At 44.7% G+C, this 21,742-nt stretch overlaps 1 protein-coding gene across 1 annotated transcript in view; it reads right to left on the minus strand.

The window, feature by feature from the left end:
- The window catches only part of ap3b1a (adaptor related protein complex 3 subunit beta 1a), a 79,469-nt gene that overhangs the window by 42,632 nt on the left and 15,095 nt on the right, over nt 1-21,742 (minus strand). Inside the window, exons 5-16 of the mRNA XM_049018647.1 lie at nt 20,659-20,819; nt 20,398-20,464; nt 14,133-14,315; nt 9,867-10,016; nt 8,801-8,898; nt 7,997-8,051; nt 6,477-6,548; nt 5,919-5,981; nt 5,560-5,692; nt 4,178-4,287; nt 2,175-2,351; nt 541-727 (exon numbers count right to left, since the gene is read on the minus strand). Of these exons, the coding sequence (XP_048874604.1) occupies nt 541-727; nt 2,175-2,351; nt 4,178-4,287; nt 5,560-5,692; nt 5,919-5,981; nt 6,477-6,548; nt 7,997-8,051; nt 8,801-8,898; nt 9,867-10,016; nt 14,133-14,315; nt 20,398-20,464; nt 20,659-20,819 (1,456 nt within the window). The remainder of the gene's footprint in view (nt 1-540; nt 728-2,174; nt 2,352-4,177; nt 4,288-5,559; nt 5,693-5,918; nt 5,982-6,476; nt 6,549-7,996; nt 8,052-8,800; nt 8,899-9,866; nt 10,017-14,132; nt 14,316-20,397; nt 20,465-20,658; nt 20,820-21,742) is intronic.

Below are 21,742 nucleotides of genomic sequence, written 5' to 3' on the forward strand. Positions count from 1 at the left end.
TGGCCTGTCTGCCCACTGCAATATGCAATAGTAAAGACGGCAGCAGAAATGACCGAGACACAGTATCTAACGGTAGCCTCGACTCCGCGCCGCAATTAGAGGCAGCGAATGTGATCACCAACGGCGGGACGAGAAGAAAGCACATAAATAAAACATGATCAAGAAATGTGGGCAGAATGGGAAATCTTGATGAATGGGGATCTAAAATGGTTTGTGCACGATGCAAATTTCAGACCAGCAAAGCAGAGAGTGCAAAACATATGAGCATGAATGATGATAATTAAAAAAAAAGTTCATGCTAATGTTTTCACATTTTTAACAAAAGTATAGATCAGTAAATTCAGAGCGACAGAAGTCATTTGCTACCAAATAACCATCATGATCCTCAGTGTCAATTTGCTTGCATTTATCACCCAGTGTGAGGACAGACAAATAATACTGGTTAGTTTGCAGGGAAACTGCAGGTGAGTGGCCTGTATGAGAGTGTGATGCTCCTCTATTAAGCACTATAAGCTCATCGGCCTAAGTGAACTCTTGTACCTTTGAACGTGGACTCCAGCACGGGGGCCGGCTTGGAGGCCAGAAGAATCCTCTTGGCGTACTTGCTGAGAGCGCCGCTCTTCTCGTTGGGGACGATCAGTTGCCTGACAAATCGGGTTCGGTCCCGTATGTCGTAATTCTGGTCGTATTTGCCCAGGTTTAGAATGTACTGAGTGAGCAGTTTCGTCTGAGAAAAGGGTACGTGGTGGGGGAGGGGAGGATCGAAAGAAAAGCAAATGATTCACGATTATCGATACCTCTGAATAAACATGTTCGAGGTGGTAACAAAAACAAATGGTTATGGAAAACAAACGTGTCCCAGAGGGGACATGACAGGCTTGGGGCCGGCCAATTGGATCAGCGGGATCTTGGCAGGGGGTGGGCACAAGTGTGTCCTCCCTCCCTGGCGGTGAAGGTGGGCGAGCTCTGTGGCCAGCTCAGCCATCCGGGCACGCACGAGATTATTAAACCGCTGGGCTGGAAAGAAAGGCGTCATTAAAAAATAATCATATATGGCAAAGGCGCCAAAGTCGCCGCATGACGATAATGAATATAGAAATACAGCTTTAAAAAAAAAAAAAAAAAAAAAAGGAAGGAAGGAAGAAAAAAAAAATGCAGACCCCTAGGCTTAATGAGGGAAATATGTAAGACATCACAGCACGGGTGGGTGTCAAAAGGGGGCGCTTGGCTGCAGGGGAGCTCCTTTATGAAGAGGTACTACTCCCATTGTGGATCCCCCCCCTGGTTCCCCCCACGTCGCACTTCCTCCCCTGAATTATGACCCATTAAAGGCAGCCCATGAATCACCGAAGTGTATTACTGCAAATTATTTGCAGTGCATTTAGCCGTTATCCCCAGCCCCCCCCCTCGACACCCCCACAGGGCGGAGACACTCCTGCCCTTTGCGGTGGCCGGGTACTGACTGACCGCCGCCCCCTTTTCAGCGTTTACGGCCGAGGGTAACGGCAGTCTTTTATTTGCAAAGGGGGCTGGGGGCTGCATCCAAGTCTTCCTGGAGATGTGCCAGCCGGCAGAGCTTAGTCCTATTCAAGCCCACCTGATACAGATAATCAGGTCTTTCTGTGGCATCTCAGCCAGCTACGCCGAAGCCGAGCTCCAGGAGCAGAAATGAGCAGCCCGGATCTACGTTTCCATTTACACAAACGAGGCCCGCAGCCAATGAGATACGAAAAATTAAAACTGAATTTAATGGGGCTGCAAGTTTTGCAGGACAATGCTTCTGTCTATAACAGGCACTGACCTGCCTAATATGTCAGGATCATCTTTGCCTTTTAAACGCTGAAATCCAACAGTGAACAGAATGCAGGGTAGGATGAAGGTTAGCAAATCGTCTACACGTAGTTTTTAGAGTGTGGGTGGACAGCACATTCCTTTAGCTGTTCATTGGAAAGTTTAATAGAAAGCAACACCCACAGATCATGTTTCTACTCCAAGAGAGCATTGCATAGCTCAGAAGTAGCAGGTGTAACAGAAAAATCTACTCCCCTTCTGGGGCTCAAAGAGGCTCCAGGTCACATATCTGTTTTCCTGAGGTCTCTACTTGGCAGTGACCCGCAGGGGTCTAGTGAAATCACACCGGAACCGTAGCAGGCCATCCTAGGAAATTTTCCTACCTGCTTGGAGTTGGTGAGGTACAGCTTAGCAGCCAGGTTGAGGATCTGCAGCTTGACGATGTCCTCCTCGGCTGTGAAGGTCTTGGCCATCTTCCTCAGCACATCGGGTGCAATCTTGGGGACCCGCTCGCAGTACTCGCCGATGAGCCAGAGGATGCTGGCTCTGGCCATGGCCACCTGACAGACGATTGCATAATTGAACTGGTTTGTCCATAAAGAACACATATGCACACTTTACAAAGAAAAGTATTGGGACACTGGTCATTACACCTACACAAACTTTCATGATACCCCATTCTAAATCCATAGGCATCAATGTGGAGTTGAACCCCCCTTTGTAGCTATAACAGCTGCCACTCTTCAGGGACGGCTTTGCACAAAATTTTGGAGTGTGTCGCTGGGAATTTTTGCCTACTTTCGAGGTCAAGAACTGATGCTGAGTGTGAAGACCTGGCTCACAATCTCCATTCCAGTTTATTCCAAAGGTGTTTGATGAGACTGAGGTCATGGGCTCTGTGAAAACCAGTGAAGTTCTTCCATATCAAACTTCCCCAACCATGTCTTTATGGACCTTGCTTTGTGCACTGGGGCACCGCCATGCTGAAACAGAAAAGGGTCTTCCCCAAACTGTTCCCACAAAGCTGGAAACCTATAATTGTCTGAAATATCTTAGCATGCTGAAGTATTAAGAGTTCCCTCCACTGGAACTAAGGGGTCTAGCCCAGCCCCTGAAAAACAACCCCATACCATTATCCCCCTCCACCAAACTCTGCAGTTAGCACAATGCAGTCAGGCAGGTAATGTTCTCCGGACATCCGCCAAACCCAGACTCGTCCAGACTGCCAGTCAGAGAAGCGTGATTCATCACTCCACAGAACGCGTTTCTACTGCGTCAGAGTCCAGTGGCGCCGTGCTTCACACCACTCCATCCAACTCTTGGTACACAATTTTTGCGTTGGGGTTTATGCCAGAGGAAGTTTGAAACTCTGAAGTTACTGAGACAAGAAAGTGTTGGCAACTTTTACACACCATGCACCTCCGCACTTGACGACCCCGTTCTGTTAGTATACGTGGTCTGCTACTTTGTGGCTAAGCTTCTGTTGTTCTTAAATGCTTCCACTTTGTAATACTATCACTTACAGCTCACCAAGAAATATCTAGCAGGGAAGAAATTTCCCGCACTGACTTATTTTGAAGGTGGCATCCTATGACTGTACCACATTTGAATTCATTGAGCTCTTCAGAACGACCGGTACTCCGGTTTCCCCCAGAGTCCAAAAACATGCCGAGGCTAACTGGAGTTGCCAAATTTCCCGTAGGTGTGTATGTGTGAGTGAATGGTGTGTGCGAGTGTGTGTGCGTGTGTGTGTGTGCGTGTGTGTGTGTGCATGCGTGCGCCCTGCGATGGGCTGGCCCCCCATCCTGGGTTGTTCCCTGCCTCGTGCCCATTGTTTCCGGGATAGGCTCCGGACCCCCTGCGACCCAGTAGGACAAGCGGTTTGGAAAATGGATGGATGGATGGATGTTTGTAAACCTGACTGCATGGCCAGGTGCTTAATTTAATACACCTGTGGCAATGGGTAAGAATGAAACACCTGAATTCAATGATTAAGTGGTGTGTTCCAATACTTCTGTCTATATAGTATACACAATAATATCAAAATGTAGTAAATAATGCTACAAAATGCATATATGGTAAAAACTAATATGAAATGCTTTCTTTTAACATACTCTGCTTAACATACTCTTTTAACTCTCATTATCAACAAATGTGCATTACTAGATAAATTAATATAAGTAAATATATACAATGTTAAAGTAAATAGAGATACTACACAGATACTAATAAACCAGTGTAAAGTGCAGTACTATTGCAGTGCCTCTACAGTGTTTAAAACGATCTGTAAATGGGTAGCATTCAGGCCTTGCTCCTGCTGATTAAAATGCAAATGAGGCGCCTGCGTTGGGAGCCGCACAGACGTCAGCACTGCGGCCGGCCTCACCGTGATGCTGTCCAGCAGCTTGGCCATGTGCTTGATGATCTCGCTGTGCTGGGACGGCTGTGTCTGCAGTAGCTTCTTGATGACCACCACACTCTCCGCCACTACCGTCTCTGAGGAGCATATCAAAGCACCATCACCATCACTCTCAGCACAGCAGAACAAAATATTTCCATTTCTAATTCTGAAATATTATGGATAAAAATTAGGGCCGCACAATATCACAATGAGATTATTTGAAATATTTGCACTTAATGTGTGCAAATATTTGTCCGGATGCCAGTTTTTCAGTACTATACAAGCATTTACACCCACAATTAGGTAAGCAGATCAGTAGTATGCCTAAGATATTTATGACAGGTGTATTGTGACGCTAAAAAGTTAGTAATCTGTATAAATTTGGCGTATCCTTATGTTTAATAAATGTATCAGATATTAAACTGCAACAAGCATCGCCACAACACCAATGTCTTTTTACCTTTTTTATCCACAGTATCTCCTCTTTTAAAAGATCTGGCATCTGTTCAGCTGTCCCTTTCTTCACCGCTACTTCAGTGCTCATCGCTTCCCACGATATACCAAAAACAGTAGCATGTGGCGTGCTCCGCTAACTGAATTTAATAAACATAAGGATACGTTGAATTTATGCAGATTCATGCGAGGGGGGATCCCCATGTTTTTTATCCCTACTAGGAAGTTTTTGGTTCCTCTCTGCAGTCGTCTGACATTCCATCCTTCTTTGGCTTCCCTTTTCACTGTTTTTGTATCATCCGGTACAAATGATTTAGTAATTACCACATGTAAAGCGGCTTGGGGTGACACTGTTGTGAAAGGGGCTATATAAAACCAAAATGAACTGAACTAAGGATGAGAGATATGAAGATGAATCTGCTAAGGGTGCCCTCTGCAGGCTGCTTTGAAAAAAGTAAAATGTCTGTTCCAGCCAATGCTAGCTGAAAAAATTTAAAAGGAACACTGACACCCAAAATCTGGGACATGTATAAAAAAAAAAAAAAAAAAAAAAACACAACATAGCAATGTACAAGTCCACTTTTGTGGGCCATAGAAGCAGATCTGCCCATTGCACCAGCTGCTGATTTACATACGGTGTAGCCTGCTGAGTTTGTTTTGACTATTTGACTATGAAACCAGGCATTTTATTGCATAAAAACCCAGTTTTATTCTTGTGTCAAGCATCACTGAAGCTGCCAGCTTCCACTGGCGACCAGACCTGCAAACTTGCGAACAGCATGATCGCATTTTAAGCTGACGGACAGCTAACAGGTTATGCTATAGCTATGAGCATAATGAAGGTGGAGTAAGACTAAGAAGAGTTTTCCCGGGTCTCGGCCTGCACCAGCATCACCAAAGAAGCCCGTCCTCACCGTCTCGGTTGGACAACAGCAGGACCAGGCCGTTGAGGCACGTGTCGGTAACCTCGGCGATGTTTGTCGCGCAGCGGCCGATCGCCTGGATGGTCGCGGCGGCGAAGGCCTTGTCCTGGCTTTTCACATATGTCTGGAAAGGGGAAAATAAGTGAACGGGCAGCCGGGGGGGAATAAATCAATATTTTTGTACCATGTAGTGCAACTCAGAAAGGACTGATATCAATTCCAACGAGAATGAACTGCAATAATGATAAAGTGTTGGCGGACAGACGTGAGGCGAACTCAAAGAGAGGAGAGAGGCGGGCAGCCTTCAGCCGAGGGAGGGAAAGAGAGAGAGACTATGGAAAAGTGCCTACCTGGAACTCCCGCAGGATGGTGGAGATGTTTGCCTCATTGGCCAGGTTTGTTAGGATCTCCAGCTAAGAAAACAGATGTGAGGACATAAGGGAAATAAATCGTCCCCCCTCCCCCAACACAGACTTACTGGTTTCTGATCCCAAAGTGCACAAGATGCTTCATGTATTGGTTCACACCAAAATATTCAGATCTTGAATCAGAGATTTCACTTTGAGTGAACTTACAGTATCAGAGTCTGCAGAGATGGAATGTTCCATAGCTCTAAATCACACGCCAGCACCATAAGAATCTCAGTGGCTGCATGTCATATTGTGCATATGGATATAAAGGCATTTTACCTGCCTTTGCAGTCAAAATGTACTTTCCTTACCCCAAAATAGCTTCATATGTGTAATGCCATGGCCTGTGTCGGGGCACTGTGGGGGTTTGTCATAGCCGACTACACAGATTACCTCCAGTTCAAACACTGCACAAAGCTTTGCAGAAGTTCATTTAAACTTCTTAATTTGCATTAATTAAAAAGTTAGATTAGTGCAGGGAGAGCGCAGTGCAATTACCTTCAGGGTTTTGATGTGGGTAGCATCTGTAGATCTCACAAAGAAGCTCTTCAGGAAAGGTTCAAACATGCCCTGATGGGAATAATTAAAGCGAAACATGCTGAACTGAATACATTTTACATTTTTAAATGTGTAAAAATTCCCAGGTAGGCACTGCATTTTGAGTGAATGCATACGTGTATATATATGCACACGGGGCACCTTTTTTGAACCTGAGAAAGTGCATTCAGAAAACAGCCTAAAGGAACTGGTTAACAATGATAATTCACAGTGATTCATCATGGCTTAAAATATTCTATCAGAAAGTGAATGCATTAAGGATTCATTGAAGGGATAGATTCAACACAACACTGTCTGAACGCTCACTTAGTTACATTAAAGGGGGATTCCATCCAAAAATGACATTAACTTCCTTGTGCTACTCATAAGACAATTTCACACACATTCAAAGGAAATTACTGCCGGCATCTTAACAGAGAACAGGCATTTTCTACTCAGAAAAATTGCTTATTTCAACAGCATTTGTAGTTCCATTTAGCAGTCTATGAAGAGTAAAATTTATGTATTTTGCACAATCAGCAGCGTTTCATTCATCTCAATATCCACACTTGCCACTTGGTATTCTTGGTATTTTCCTCATAATATATTTAACTAGTGAAAACAAAACTGTGATGCTGTGGTATTTACATAAAAAAACTAGGTTCGTCAAGCTCTTTGAAGCTTCCAGTTCTGCATTCAACATTGGCTTTGCTTTGTGGAGCCACACAAAGCCATGTTTGCGTTTCCATCGACATCTTAAGTATGACAAAACGTGACAAATCCAAAGGTTTCAACCAAGTTACTTTGACATCACAATCTGTCAAACGCTGTTCATAAAATTCCCCCTTCGGAGCCGTAATATCGTGAAAGCAAAACAGAGCCAAGTGCACAAATCTCATCATTTGGCTCAGCAGAAATGTCTCCTGTGGGACACGAGTGTTTGCTCCATAGCACAGGTTCTTCCTTGATGTAAGGCCAGGAAACACGTCGGCTAACTTTTATTCTGATATCTATAGCTGGCATTTGTGCAATAACTTGTGTTGACATTTTAATCTAATAATAGTTGGTGTGGTACAGTATAAGTACTACTACATCTATCACAAGGGTTGGAGCACACCTCTAAGCATCACTATTTTCTGCAGAAGTCACCTTAAGTCAATGCTCTAGTCTAGGTTCTTAGTTACAACAGAAAAACAAATTCAATGTGTTTCACCCTTGTTTGGCTTTGGTCTTGCTAACTTGACAGCAGAGTAGTAGCATACAAGAGGTAGATCATAAAACAGAAAGCTAAGCATATTGTGAAAACACGGGCAATGACCAGTTGCAATTCACAAACCAGGAAGTGGAAGACCTGAATTGTCATTTTTCATCATAGCAAAATTAGCATATTCCCTGGTGCAGATGCCTACCATGACACACAGGAATTAACAGAAAAATGTCATTTTTAGAGGAATTATCTTTAAAAAAAAAATGGGCCTTACCTTTCTCTGAATTGACATGGTGGCAATGTTCTGTAAAACAATATACTGAACTTCTCTGTAGGACACAAGAAAAAGTATTAGTGGTAAGCAGTTGGAAGACCCTTAAGATATACAGAACACAACACTGATGTCTTTTTAACTGTGCTGTCAAGACGTTCTCCCAAATAAAAGCTAAAACAATCAATTGCTGGAACTAGATCTAAAAAATCATTAAAAAAAATATCAAGAACAGCCATAATAAATCAGGTTTAGAATTAAAATCCCACATTTGGCCAAATTTCTCGTTGTGGAGGCAGCGTGTGGGTTTGAAGTGGCTTCTAACGAGCGCACACTGGCTGTTACCAGCTTCACCTGTTACAGTGTCAATCCCCTCAATAAACCCCAATCAGGGCTCCAAAGGTGATTCTCACCCAAGTCAGTCAGCTACTGTAATCCTAGCCTCAAAGGATGGAATAGCCTAAGACTTTCACTTTCAGGAGCATACTGACTACCCATAGCCCTTGCAATTAGCAAAACTAAGCTCCACAGACCATATTTACCTCAAATACACTTGCAGAACCGTGTGACCGAAGTGGCATATAGGCACAGTCATTTTATTAAGCGAAGCAGTAACCACAATTAGCTGAAAAATATTAAAATTGGGGGAAATGTGGAATGAAAGGTAATCTAATCTGATAGCACTAAATGTAGCACACTGCAATACAAGGCACTGTGCAAGATTCACCACTGGGTGTGATGGAAACCTGCCCCCTCGGTAACTGTGTTAGCCCCAGTGCCGCAGTGCCGGCCGACGAAAGGCATCACCTGTGGCTGCGTAGGAGCCGGACCAGCGACTTGGTGACGACGTTCACCTCGTGCTTCGGGGCCAGGTGCCAGTACAGCTGGGACACCGCCATCACCACCTGAGCGCAGGCCGGAAAGGCTTCAGTCAGTCCGGGGGGGGCGTTACAAAGGCAAAAGTGACTGACATTCCTGTCACAGTGGCCTACTGCACCTTCTACATGGACCTCTGCCACACAGCATGACGGCACTTTAGAAGGGGAAGGTGACCTTCGCTTACCAACATCCAAACTTAAGACATTTCTAAGCAGCCCACACACTACACAGGCACAACGGATTCGCTACTCATCAAGACAAAGGCAGCGGCTGTCTACCCCTCAAAAGAACTGCTTAGTTAATCTGTAATGTCGAGAGAAAGATATGATTATCAAATAAAATCAGGGCTGCATATTCCTTTTCATTTATATCAAACATGTTCATGTGGTATATTCCGGGGAAAGTTTTCAAATATGCTGCGCCTGTTTTTTTGTTTTTAAAGTGACCATGTCAAAAAATACATCTAAATAAAAGGGAATGAAACCTCTTTGCCCTGCCCTCGTCCCAAGATATGGAAATGTAAGGTTGTGCTGTGTGCACAGTAATACATTAAGTACATTACTCTTTCTGCCAGAACTATTCATGGGGGGGGGGGGGGGTCACATTCCTTCTATAACTAAGCACAGAACAGACTGAACGGATTTCTAATTCCCCATATTAAATCTGGACCATGCAGGATGGAAAGAGGAGCCACACATTGTGTCATCACTGCAATGGAGACTATTTGTAGTAACAAAAGTCTCCGCTAGGGGCGCTGTTTCTAAAATGGTATGATATTGGTATGAATGACAAAATTTATGAGAACCATCATTTTAAAATGTCATTAACTTACAGACATGCATTATCATTGTGTACTAAAAATACACAATGGCCAGAAGAGCAAAGTCTTGAGAGCAGCATTACTGTTAATTTAATAAGCCATTAGAGTTTTAACAGCAGGCTACAGCGCCATAATAAACACGGCGAAGGGCAGCCTCAGCATCTCGCGGCTCACCGCCGTGTTTCGGCTCTGCAGCAGGGGCTTGGTGCTCCTCAGCAGCAGCCGATGGTCTGGATCCATCACATAGGGCCTGCTGTCGGCCTTGTCTTTCTCCTCATCAGAGTCGTAGAAGGTCTTCTCGCTGTTCTCATCGAACTGGGCGTCCTGGAAAATGCACAAATGCACTTGTTCTTTGTGCGTAAAATCCGGTGAAAAGCTTTGTCTATGATGTATTAGAGGGGGGTACTCAATCGGCGGACCGCACGATTCGAGTCATCGATCGAGTAACCACCCCCATTTCGGTGAAATCTCCCAGACGCACCTCGCCCCCCCCCCCCCCCCCCCGTGGGCAGCGGACCTTGTCTTTGTGTCGCTGATGGAATTTGAATGTCAGGGGAAAATAATTGAGTCCATTGCTTATTATACCTTACTAAACGCACCAAGCATATCATTCGGAATTTCTGATCAACCAATAGCCATCATCCAAGTGGACAGGGTCAGGGGTGAACCAGGAGCGTAAGGCAGAAGGGGTGGGCAACACCCTGGAAGTTGGGGGGCACACACACACACACACACACACACACACACCCACAGAGAATCATGGGCAATTTACAAACACCAGCTCACCTAACTGCACATCCTTGGACTGAGGCTGAAAACCACAGTACTGAGTGTGGCAGAGTGCGCTACCCGCAGCCACCGCACTAAATTAACAAATGAAATAAAGAACTTATTATGCTTAAAATGCAAAAACAAAATCAAAATAAATAAGCTGGGGCAGACATTAAAACACACAACACTGCTTCTGCTATTGAAAGTTGGCATTAGAAAGCTTTTTGCTCACCCTTGACAGTCATGTTCCCCCCTTGTTTCATTTCTATTCTTCTGTTTACAGACAGCTTTAATGATGCTGCTCTGAATGCATTTGTAATTACCGGCGTACAGATGCTGGCCCCTCAAAGTGCATTAGCCAGCCGTGGAAATGACAGCACGCCATCAGCACGCAGAAGGGTCGCCCCCCCCCGAGTAGAGAAAAGGAAGAACGGGAACGACCCCTCAGCGCTGGTGCGTGTCTGTCAGTCACCAGTCACATTTCTGGTGGGTGACTTCCTCACCTTTATTCCCAGTCAGGCTGGGCCAATGCCAGTTTAGAGGTAGCTGATCAAGTAACTATTAGACTGGCTGACTTAGTTTCATGTTTGCTTTGCAGAGCGGGGGACACGCAGGGGTAGTCGCTAAAGTATCTAGTTAAACAATGCATTTCCTCCATAGGTCTCCGTTTTAGCCATACGAGGTCCATTAACACAGATGTCGAAGTGGTCAGGAGAGCTCAGAAGCATGGAGCTTCCTGCAGTCCATGCATGCCATCAGTGGCCAGCTTCTCTCCTCATACCACCAAACTCTTCAACACACTCCGATCTCAGCACCCGTTACAGCCCTTTGTTCAATATTACCATCACTGGCTCTTTTCTCTCAGTCTAACCCTCCACAGTTATACTGCATAGCAATTCAATAATTCCTTCCTACAGACAGACTGTACTGTAACTAGATAATGAACCATTAAGTAGTGAAAAATTACACATAAAATGAGACGTATAGGCCGACAAATGTAGGTTTATTTTACGCCGAATTGCGTTTTTTCAATGAATCTGCACATTATAGGAATCATTTAGAAAGAAGTTTACTGGGGAAGAGGGAACGTTTGGGAAGAAGTAGCACTCAGTGACACCTGTTGTTCATACAGCATCAGTCACCCAAAAAATACCGGGGATGATCAAGAAGGTTTTGTGGAAACCCTCCAAAATTATTTTTCATGTGTTTAACAGCTCACAGCACCGAATTACTTAAATTAGTGTCTTATCAACAGCAGAAATGCGAGATGAGGCGTGTTACTGCCTCATTAAGGGGGCTAACTGGTAAATTCAATTACTTGCCAAAACATGATCCATACTCTATGTTTTAAGCTTGACCAAACTGCAGAACACTGAACTAAAAATGGCCCCCAAGGAGATCTGGTACTAGGCCATGACCCCAGGAGTTCTAATACCAGATATCTGGAAGCTGCATTAAGGTTCTACCACCAGCAGTTGTAGAACCACAGCACAATGTCCTAAATCTGTTTTCAGAGGCCTAGTACTAGATCCCTGGGCACTGAGCTAAGACTGCTTTCATAGGTCTGCTGCTAGATTCCTGACACTTCATTAAGAGGTATATCTTTGCTTTGAGACAGACTGTGACCAGATCAATCTGGTTACACTCTCCATTGCACTCTCACCTTTCATGTCGCCAAAGCGTCGAGCTCCCTCTCTGACACAGATTATGACTGTAGATCTGGGCTGACCCAATCTATCCACTGTCTGAAACAAGCTTAGGACAATGTAGCGAATGCGGGCCTGTCAGACCACGGGCACCTCTGGCTTTATTTTACATGTGACCTCTCTCCTCTCTGCTTGCGAGGTCCATGAAGGTGCGGCCGCTCGCACTAATTTCCCGAGTTAAAACTGACGGCTCGGTGAAAAGCAGCGACCTTCAGATTGCACAGCTCATTCTGCAAATTGCCCACCAATCCCCCATAACACAGCGCAGGACCACAAGGCATGATAAGGTTGGGGAGGGGAATCAGTCTGTAGACACATAACAGACACCACACTATAGCTTGCGTGCATTTACATAAGTCATCCTCGGAGAGCGTTGATCTTCACAAAAATAAAATGAGAAGGTCTTCTAGTAAATTAAGAGAGTATTTATGAAGTAAAAACTTTCAACCTGTTCCCTCAACTGCATATTACCCTCCGGGCAGAAATGGAAGTAGCAGAGGAAAAAGGTCATTTGTTTTGCTGATTGTATGAACAGGAAAACAAAAGAAAGCGAGTTGGAGATATGCAAAACGTAACTAGCTCATCATTGCCCCAGAGTCGAGTAATTTCAGAAGACTAAATTGCAAATGCCGCGCTGCGCTGAGAGTTGGTGCTAAGCTGAAAAGGTTTAATTTCCATTTTTCCTGCATCAGCTTTATTTATAAATGTCGCGGCCTATGAATATCCTTTTATTTCCTTATACTCAAGCAGCCTCTTAACAAATCTTCTCATTAATATGTAAATTCGAAGTCAATCGGTCTTCTCTCCGATGGCGCGCCAAATCTTCGAGTACACTGTGTAATCAGCTTTCACTCGGCATCCGCTATTTATCATAAAATGTCACTTTACGAGAGCAACGGTATGTGGGACCCTCCCCCTCAACCAGTATATTCTTGGAAGGTCTGGAGACTCCATAGGCCTCAAATGCTACATACTGGGGGGGGGGGGGGGGTAGGGCACCTCAAGGACAAGCCAAATTGCATGGAGTCTAAAGTTTGGACTACTAAGACTAGTTTGGGGAAAAAAGGTCTGGAAGATCCCATTTTCTGCGATGCAGCAGGACGTTTAACCCAATTAATCACAGTTAAAGGTGCAGCAGCTACCATCTCCATTAGGGGGAGCTGTTAAGCCTCGTAAATTATTTTCACTGACAGTATCACGGCTCCTCATTCAGGTCTCAGCAGATCCTACAGGAGCCGAGACAAGCCCCAGCCACTAGAAAGTCAAGCAAAACGTTGCATCTACAATATCTGCAAAAAAAAAAAAAAAAAAAACTTAAGAACCTATAGAGGAACCAGAAGAGAACTATTTGTATGGAAGATGCTGCTGGCGGGACCGATTCGCATAAGGGCACTAGACTGATGGGGAACGACAGACACCAAGTGGCACTTGGTGTGTAGAGATAGCGAGAGAGGAGGAAGTGCACACTTGGACAGCACCCATGTGATGGGGGTGGGGTGTACAATGTGGACAGCCAAGGCTACAGAAATGGGGGGGGGTTTAAAAAGGAATACAGTTATACCTCCCAGGTATAAGAATGCACAGTATGTGGCAGCATTGGCTGCATGTTATTAGACACATTCCAGGCAAAGCTCACTCGAATGACTGACTGTTCCATTTCTGCATCCTTACCTGAGACACTTCCGGGTTGGCTTTATAGAGACAGACACAAATGAGGCATTATCAAAAGAGACAGGAACGGTTTAAATCTGAATATTACGCCTTTCAAGCACTTAAATAACTGAACAGAGACTGGTGTACCAACAGAAACAGAGAAGCAGAATGAAGGATTATTGTGCACCTTCAAAAACATTTCATTACGGACTGTAGGACAGGCAGATTTTCGTTAATGCTGAGTAGTAAAGGACCAAACCCCCCCAGGTATCGAAAAGCCGGATCTCCCACCCCCCGCCGGGGGACCCACCTCCCTCCATGGGCTGAGGAACTGCGTACGGGCGTAGCGTGTCAGCATGTTTATGATGACCACCTGGCCCCACTCCTCCACATCCACCAGCAGGTGGCAGAGCTTGCGGTAGTTCTTGTGGATCAGATCGATGCGGTCCGGGCATACCTCCTCAAAGGCCATCACCACGCTGCCTGCCACAAGCTGGGGGGGGAGGGGTTGCAGGGTGAATGCTCGGTCTATTGGCTTAAAGGGAATACAGCAGTTTAGGTGACAGATTGTGTGTGCCTACTAAGGACAAGGTCTCCTGAAACAGATGAACATGATGGAGACAGGAATCATTATACATGCATAAGAATATACATAAAACACACCACATGTACAAAGTATATATCATTATAAACACACACACACACAAAACAAAAAAAAACAGACAAACAGACAAACAAAACAAACAAACATGTTGTGGTCCTCGCCAGGAATACAGCTGTTATTTGAAGACACAATCTGGAACACCTTGCCTATCTTGACCATAAGGCAGGCAGCATGAACCCAGGGCATCACCAGTGATGAGTACAGACTATAAAACCACATACAAAACAGCCCCAGTGTCAATTTAGGCAGTGGAGTAAAAACAAAACAATTATTAGATCCCAAACAAAAAAAGGACACTTTAATTAGGTAAGTTAATTAAAGCATTTTGCATCCTAACAAATGTAATTACATTCAGCCGCCAGTAGAGCGTCGCCCTAATGATTTGAACGTCTACAAACCTGTCACTTAGCTCCCCCACTGAGGCAAAAAACAAAGAGCATCGTTCAGACGGCGTCTCGCCCCAGGTGACGTGTCACCCCAGTCCGTGTCCGATTTAATGGTACATTCATACAGACAACAAAAGGGGGTGGGGTGGGGGGGTGATCTAGTTAAGCTATATATTACGAAGCTGCCGCATTCTGTCGAAGATTTCAAGAAGTCTGTGATTCCGCTATTTTCCTGGCAGCTGACGGATACAAGCTTATTAATATGCAAACGGAATTAAACGGTGAGGGGGGAAGAAGCTCGGAATGCTGTCTCCCCATTACCGACCCCCCCATCCCTCCCCATCTCCCCCCCCCCCCAGAGATCTAACATGCTTTCCCATCAGGTGCGAACGTGGCCCCGCATTTATGGGCTCCGGTAACGAGCAGCCGTGCACACGCCAGCATTGTGAGTAAACAGATGCCGTTTGAATAACTAATAGGTCGGCCATGTTGGTGAAGCAAGTAGCTTCAAGGTAAACACAACTGCGATACTTTTTCCACTCACCGTGTTGTTTTCTTTAACCTAGAAAACTAGGTTAAATGTTATATTGATTATTATTATATTAGTGGCATTACATTTATTATGCAAATGCAGAAACACAAATCTAGTTAGTTTATCAGGCAAATCACCGTTCAAAGATAAATGGTCATATTTGTGCAGATGCTCCTCAGCAAATAGTTTATCAACTTGTGTTTCAGGTTAATTTGACCGTTTATGGATTTTTATTGAACGATCTCATGAACAAAACAGCTTAAATCATGAACCAACCTTTGCCAAATTGGTCGCAATTCAGGCTTAACGCAAACACAAACGGTTGAAGTCCAACGTTTACCGCGAGCCCGCACCGCGTCAGCGTGCGAGCCAGCACCCCCAACTCACCTTCCTCCTCCTTTGTGATGCCTGGGTAATGGGCAAGACCCATCCGTCTCTGCCCGTGTCTCCCTGGTGCGGACTTCGCCCATTAGCGCTGTTCCAAGGTAAACTACATGTGCCATCTACAAACCTGACACGCTATCTATGGAGTTCATATTTTCTCGAGATTATCTATGCTAGTTGACAAGCCGGTAATGGAAAAAATCACACTAAGCAAATGGCTCCTCTAATAACAATAAATTTCCTATAAAATTACGAGGGGTACAAAATGCTTCCTCGCATCTATTTTGCCATGAATTCTAATTAAGGTGGCGGAAACCTGAGAGTGCTGGGTCATCACTGGAGGACTGCTGAGGTTTGATTGATAATGCGTCGCCGGGTTGGCCCAGGCTGCCAGCGATGCCGCTCGCTTCGGAATTAATGGCCGTCCCACCTACCCTAATCATACGGCCCCAATGATATTCCCCCCTTCTTATTTCAATTTCGAGAAGGCACGGGAAATAGGAGAGATCGCTCATTTATCTTGTAATGGCGGGATAATAGATCCATCACAATGAAACATCTGCACAAACTCAGTGTTTTCCTCCCTTGGCGACACTAAACACTCCCAACCCAAATCTGGCCACCCACCACCCCAGAGTGACCTCTGAAATCAATACTCTGGCAGGAACCCACCCAAACTTTTCATTCAAAAACTCACGAGATGGACTAGACGTGCTACTAATTACCTTAAACTCCTCGATCACATTCACAACAGACTGGAGTAAAACTTGTGCGTTATATATGCATGTAAATAAATACTGACGCCTGCATATCCGCTGCACGGATATATTGCTGAGAAAGACAAAACAAAAAAAAAAAAGGTACATCAAAGTTAATGTATTACGACTGTATTACAACAAATTGCATTTACTTTACCTTCAATTAAATCACTATCGCTGACCATGCAAAAAAAATGCACACGGAGGACTGGGAAAAAAAAAACCACAAACCGGAGACAAATCGAAGAATAAAAAGTATTGTTTGAGAAAGAAAAAATTCTCTGATATGAGAATACATGCACAAACAAAAGGCGACACACAACAGCACCTCCTAATAGGCGCCAAACGACGACCCCGGGTGACACCTTCTGAGTCATTACTGCCCCCCCCCCCCCCCCCCCCCCACCAACAGAAAGGGCGTCTTTATATGAAGAGGTGATCACTCTTAGTTAAAGCCTTAACTAAACATATCATGCATCTGGTATGAGGACCATTTTTCATACGTTAATTTCGATATCCCTTCATGACGTGGCTGTGAAATCCACCACCCTGCTCGCAGACAAGCTGCCGTGAAGCCAATTTACAGTATCTGCATGCTGGCATGGAGGCACCCAAACAGACGGATTCTGGAGAAAACATGGCATCCTATTCAGCTACTTCACAGTTCAAAGAACACACACAAATCAGCATGCTCTTTTTTTTGTTTGTTTATACAGGAATTACTAACCAATTGGCACAAAAGGAATAAATAAAATCGGGACGTGAAGAAAATGCAGATTCCATATCTATTACATCAGCTAAGAAGAATGTTTCTTTTTTTTTTGGGGGGGGGGTGTTAGGGGCCCGGCATCCATCTTGAAAATGACTGTCACCGGGATGAAATTAACACAGGGAAGGGATGCATTACACGAGCTGCAAGCTGTCAGCCCAACCTGGCTTTGCTCTGTCAGCTCTCGTTAATCGAACGAAAAAGGTGGAGCAAAAAAAAAGAAACAAAAGCTAGTCCCTCTCTGTGGCCTGACAGATGTAAAAGGGAACTACAGTGGAGGTTAGAGCCATCCCATCCCCCGCTGTGCCTCAGGCCCCTAAGCTCGGCCTGCCCCTGTTCGGCGACTCTTTGCAAAGTGGAAGGGCGTTCAGAGAGGACATTGATTTCTGTGGAATTGATTGTGAAATGTGCTCTGCGGGGGGGGGGGGGGGGGGGGGCAAATGTGTTTCATGCCCTTGTGAAATTCCTTTGAAATTCACTCATTTGATATTGTGCAAATTATATAATAGGCACCAAACCTATATTCATGGAACATAATCAATGCGAATGAACAGCTAGTTTGCATTTAGGGTAGAATGTTAAAGACCCAAAGACTGAACATCATTGCTTTACAAAAAGCAAATGGTCTCTATGTTGTGCTTAAGAAATATCTCAAATAAATAACTGTGAAATATTAGAGTTTACCACTGTAATGGAGCCACTACCTTAATCAAGCAAATGAATCTATCATGTGGATGGTATGGTGGCCCAGTGAGTAGCATTGTGCTTCGTATGGTGGGAACTGGGGGTTTGTCTTCCACTTGAAAGGCAAACTGGAAACCTGAACTTGAATCCTGCCTCCCCTCTCCGTGTGCATGTCACCCACACTTGTGTAGGTTTCTAATGTCCAAAGACACGCAATTAGTTACATTTGCATCTCTAAATTAGTTAAATTTCTCGGTGGGTCTCCTGTCCAGGGTGCATCCTTCGCCTTTGCCCCACACTCTCTGGGATAAGGCCCACGGCCTCCCCATGACCCAGACAAGAAAAAACCATCACTTTCCGTCCCTCCTATTTATGTCAGTGTTTCACAGCAACCCAAACCTGCAAAGAGTGCATCATCTTAACTGCGGAGTGCAGACGCAAACCCCATTAGCCTGTTTCCTGCTCAGCCTTTTCAGAAGGACCTGCTGTTAACATTTAGATGAGCGGCTACCTACCACAAGAAGCTAATATTTCTACACAACATGCTAATAGGATGCTGGCAATCCAGTTTGTCCAAAGTAACGCGAGCATTGCTGCCAACCATCACTGTACCACTGCAGTTAAGGACAGGGTGGCTAAAAGCTCCAGTGCTACACAAGATGACACTGCTAGTGACTCAAGAGAATTCTGTATGCTCTACATATATAAATGGCATGAGCCTATGGTCATAAATGCTGAAAGACGTTAGTAAAAGAGATACTTTAGCATGTTGATTTACGAATAAATTAATCAATACAATATCCTCGACTATAGTCGAGCACCACAATTATACGTGAACTCAGTTTTGAGCCACCAAAATTCTAGTATATGTTGATACAGCTGAACTCCTGTGCCATTGGATTAGGCAAATCAGTCAATAGGAATAGTCAAACGTTGACAGGAATGTAAATGACAGCAATGCCAGCCAAATCACACTGAAGGCAGCAGGATACACATCATTACTATCACATATGCTATGATTGCATGATAATGGATATACATGCAGAACACACTTTATTCATCCCTGGCGGAAGCATGCTATAGGAGTACTGGTATAAGGTACAAAAATTATAACTCACCTCTAGTGCTGAACAATCTTTGAGGCAATATATAGCATGTGGACTTCAAAAAGTCCACAAACTAAAAATTCAGGCATAATTGTTTTTTTTTTTTTAATCTGTAGGCAATTAAGCTGTTTATCCAGCACAAAAGCTAATTGCCTGGCAAATGCTACTACAAGGAACACTCTGATACTTTATTTCACAGGTTCTATCACAACAGATCTCATGCTAATGCTAAGTGTTGGCTTGCTGCATTGTTATTTTCATCACCTATTTATTTTCTTGTATTTTTGTAGCACTGTGGTCTGCAAGAAGGTCACATGCAAGGACTCCATTGCACTATGTACACAACACTAAGACCTTAAAACATTAAGATGAAGGAAGTCTGGTATATGTAACAGGTACGCTTGGGCAGTATTGAATTTTTCATACTGTCCAGACATTATACAGCAGCATATGGCATATATGCTATGGTAAAATTCGCTGATTGGAGGGATGGAGGGGCGCCATGAAAAAAATTGGCTGAGTGTAGAAACAGGTATGAATGTCGGCCACAAGGTGATACCTGGATGGGTGAGAGATTCCCCAGCATCACCAAACCAACATAGTGCTTCTGAACCGTGAGATTTGTCCACACGCTGTAGGTTTTAGCACTGAATGAGACTGGGCAGATTCAGTGTGCAGGCTGGTGGGGCGATGAGCTCTGCAAACCTTAACCAGGTTATAGACTAAACTGCACATTGTGAAATCAAAACATGAAATTCAGAATGGAGGGGGCTGAATGTCCAAGAAAACCAGAGGAAAAACAAGAACACTCAGACAAACAATATTCAGAATATCTACATGTAGTCCATTATAGTGACAAAGCACGACCCTCTGAATCTCATTTTTCCGGAAGAAAACATTGCAGTAAACGGGTGTCAATTAACAATTTGAGTTCAAAGGGTAATGAAATATTATATTCATACAGAAACATAAACAACTAGTCAGACAAAATATTTATTTGCTTTATCTATTTATTTTTAATGCTAATAGTTTTTCAAGTGGGCCTTTGTTTTACTTAATGAGAGTAATGCACGTTTTGTTTAGCAGGTAAATAATGGCCAACAATAATGTTACAGGGAAGAAAAGCTTGACTACGGCTCCCCCATGTGTCCAACTGACGTAAATGCAAACACAAAAAAGATTGTACCATCCCATCACCACAATCAAAAACAGATTGATTAAGAGTGCTACCTGCATTCAGAAGCTTTGTTGTTAAACAAAAAAAGGTTTGTTTAGCCTTCTACTATACTTACTGTGCTTTTGTCCTTCAACAATTTTTCAATCACCTCAATCAGATGGTCTTTTTGCTCGGGGTCAAGACTAAAAATAAAAGAAACACATTAGAAATAATAATAAAAAAAAAAAAAAAAACCTGAGGAACATATCTGAAGACACTTTCAGACGACGGAGTACATTTACTGCTGCCATAATCCTCTCAGAAAGAGTGCAGATGCATCAAGATGACGCCCAGAAGGAGAAGCAAGGCCAAAGCGAATGTGGCGGGCTTTGGCTACCTGTGCAGCTTCTGGATGGCGTGGGCAGCTGTCTTCCTGACGTACGGGGACAAGTCTGCAGCTGCCTCCTTGATCGCCAGCATCATGATCGGCACGATGATGGGCACACGGATGCTGGACAGGACCCTGAGGGCACTGGCTCGGATCAGCTGATTCGGGTCCTGTCATTGGAGGGGTGGGGGGGGGGGGGGGAGGGGGTGCTGGCTAAGTAAAGCAGAGCGGTACCCAGACGGAGTGGCATAGTTGGGGCATCCAGCATATTCCAGAGCCGCCTGCCTGCACTACCTCTTTCTGGGGCGTTTGTTATAGTGGCCAAACTATCAGCCAAACCTCGCTTAAATATTTTGCTGTTGCCGGGTTTGATCACTGGGGGTCAGCCCTGACACTCTGCCCCGCACTGCAGATACAGAGGTTATCGTAACGCACCACAAGGTGGACAGAAATGGAAGCCGCCTAAGCCAAGAACATGCCGTTCGCTCACCCGCCATATCGACCCGCCTCGTTTTTGATTCCCTAACCCCCGCGTCCCCCCGGGCCGGCCACCCGGGACCGCCTGCTGCTGGGAGGCCACGCCAATGGATCCCGCGCAGCCAGGAGACGAGACGAGACACTTCCCCAAGCCCAGATGTTGAGATAAATTGAAGCCTGATTGAGAACTAGCAGGGGTTGAAATGGGTTTTCGGCGTGGGGCTTTCAACAGCATGCAGGCCGCTTTTCAAACATCGACGTCTCCGGCCGCAGCTGTAAAAATACTCCTCCTTCAGGTGGCCAGAAGCAGCACGAGCCAGAATACAAACCCACACCCCTTCGGTGGCCGGATTTATTCCCAATGTCATACAGCTTTCTTAATAAAGAGGTTTTCCTATTGCGGCAGCACTATGCTACTTCGTAAAGTGCAACACAAATTTAAATGCTGCTTTTTGAAAACGGTTACAATATGGGGGATAGATACAACACTGCTCCATGCGTGAGTGGTTGACCCTTTCCCAGAGACCATTATTCCTCTGCTGAAATAAGACATTGTTTAGGGGTTGTGCTAAAGAAGCAACCAGCTGTGACATTGCATTTACTCACTCACGCACAG

The sequence above is a fragment of the Brienomyrus brachyistius genome, chromosome 7, assembly GCF_023856365.1.
Source record: "Brienomyrus brachyistius isolate T26 chromosome 7, BBRACH_0.4, whole genome shotgun sequence".
NCBI classification, from domain to species: Eukaryota; Metazoa; Chordata; class Actinopteri; order Osteoglossiformes; family Mormyridae; genus Brienomyrus; species Brienomyrus brachyistius.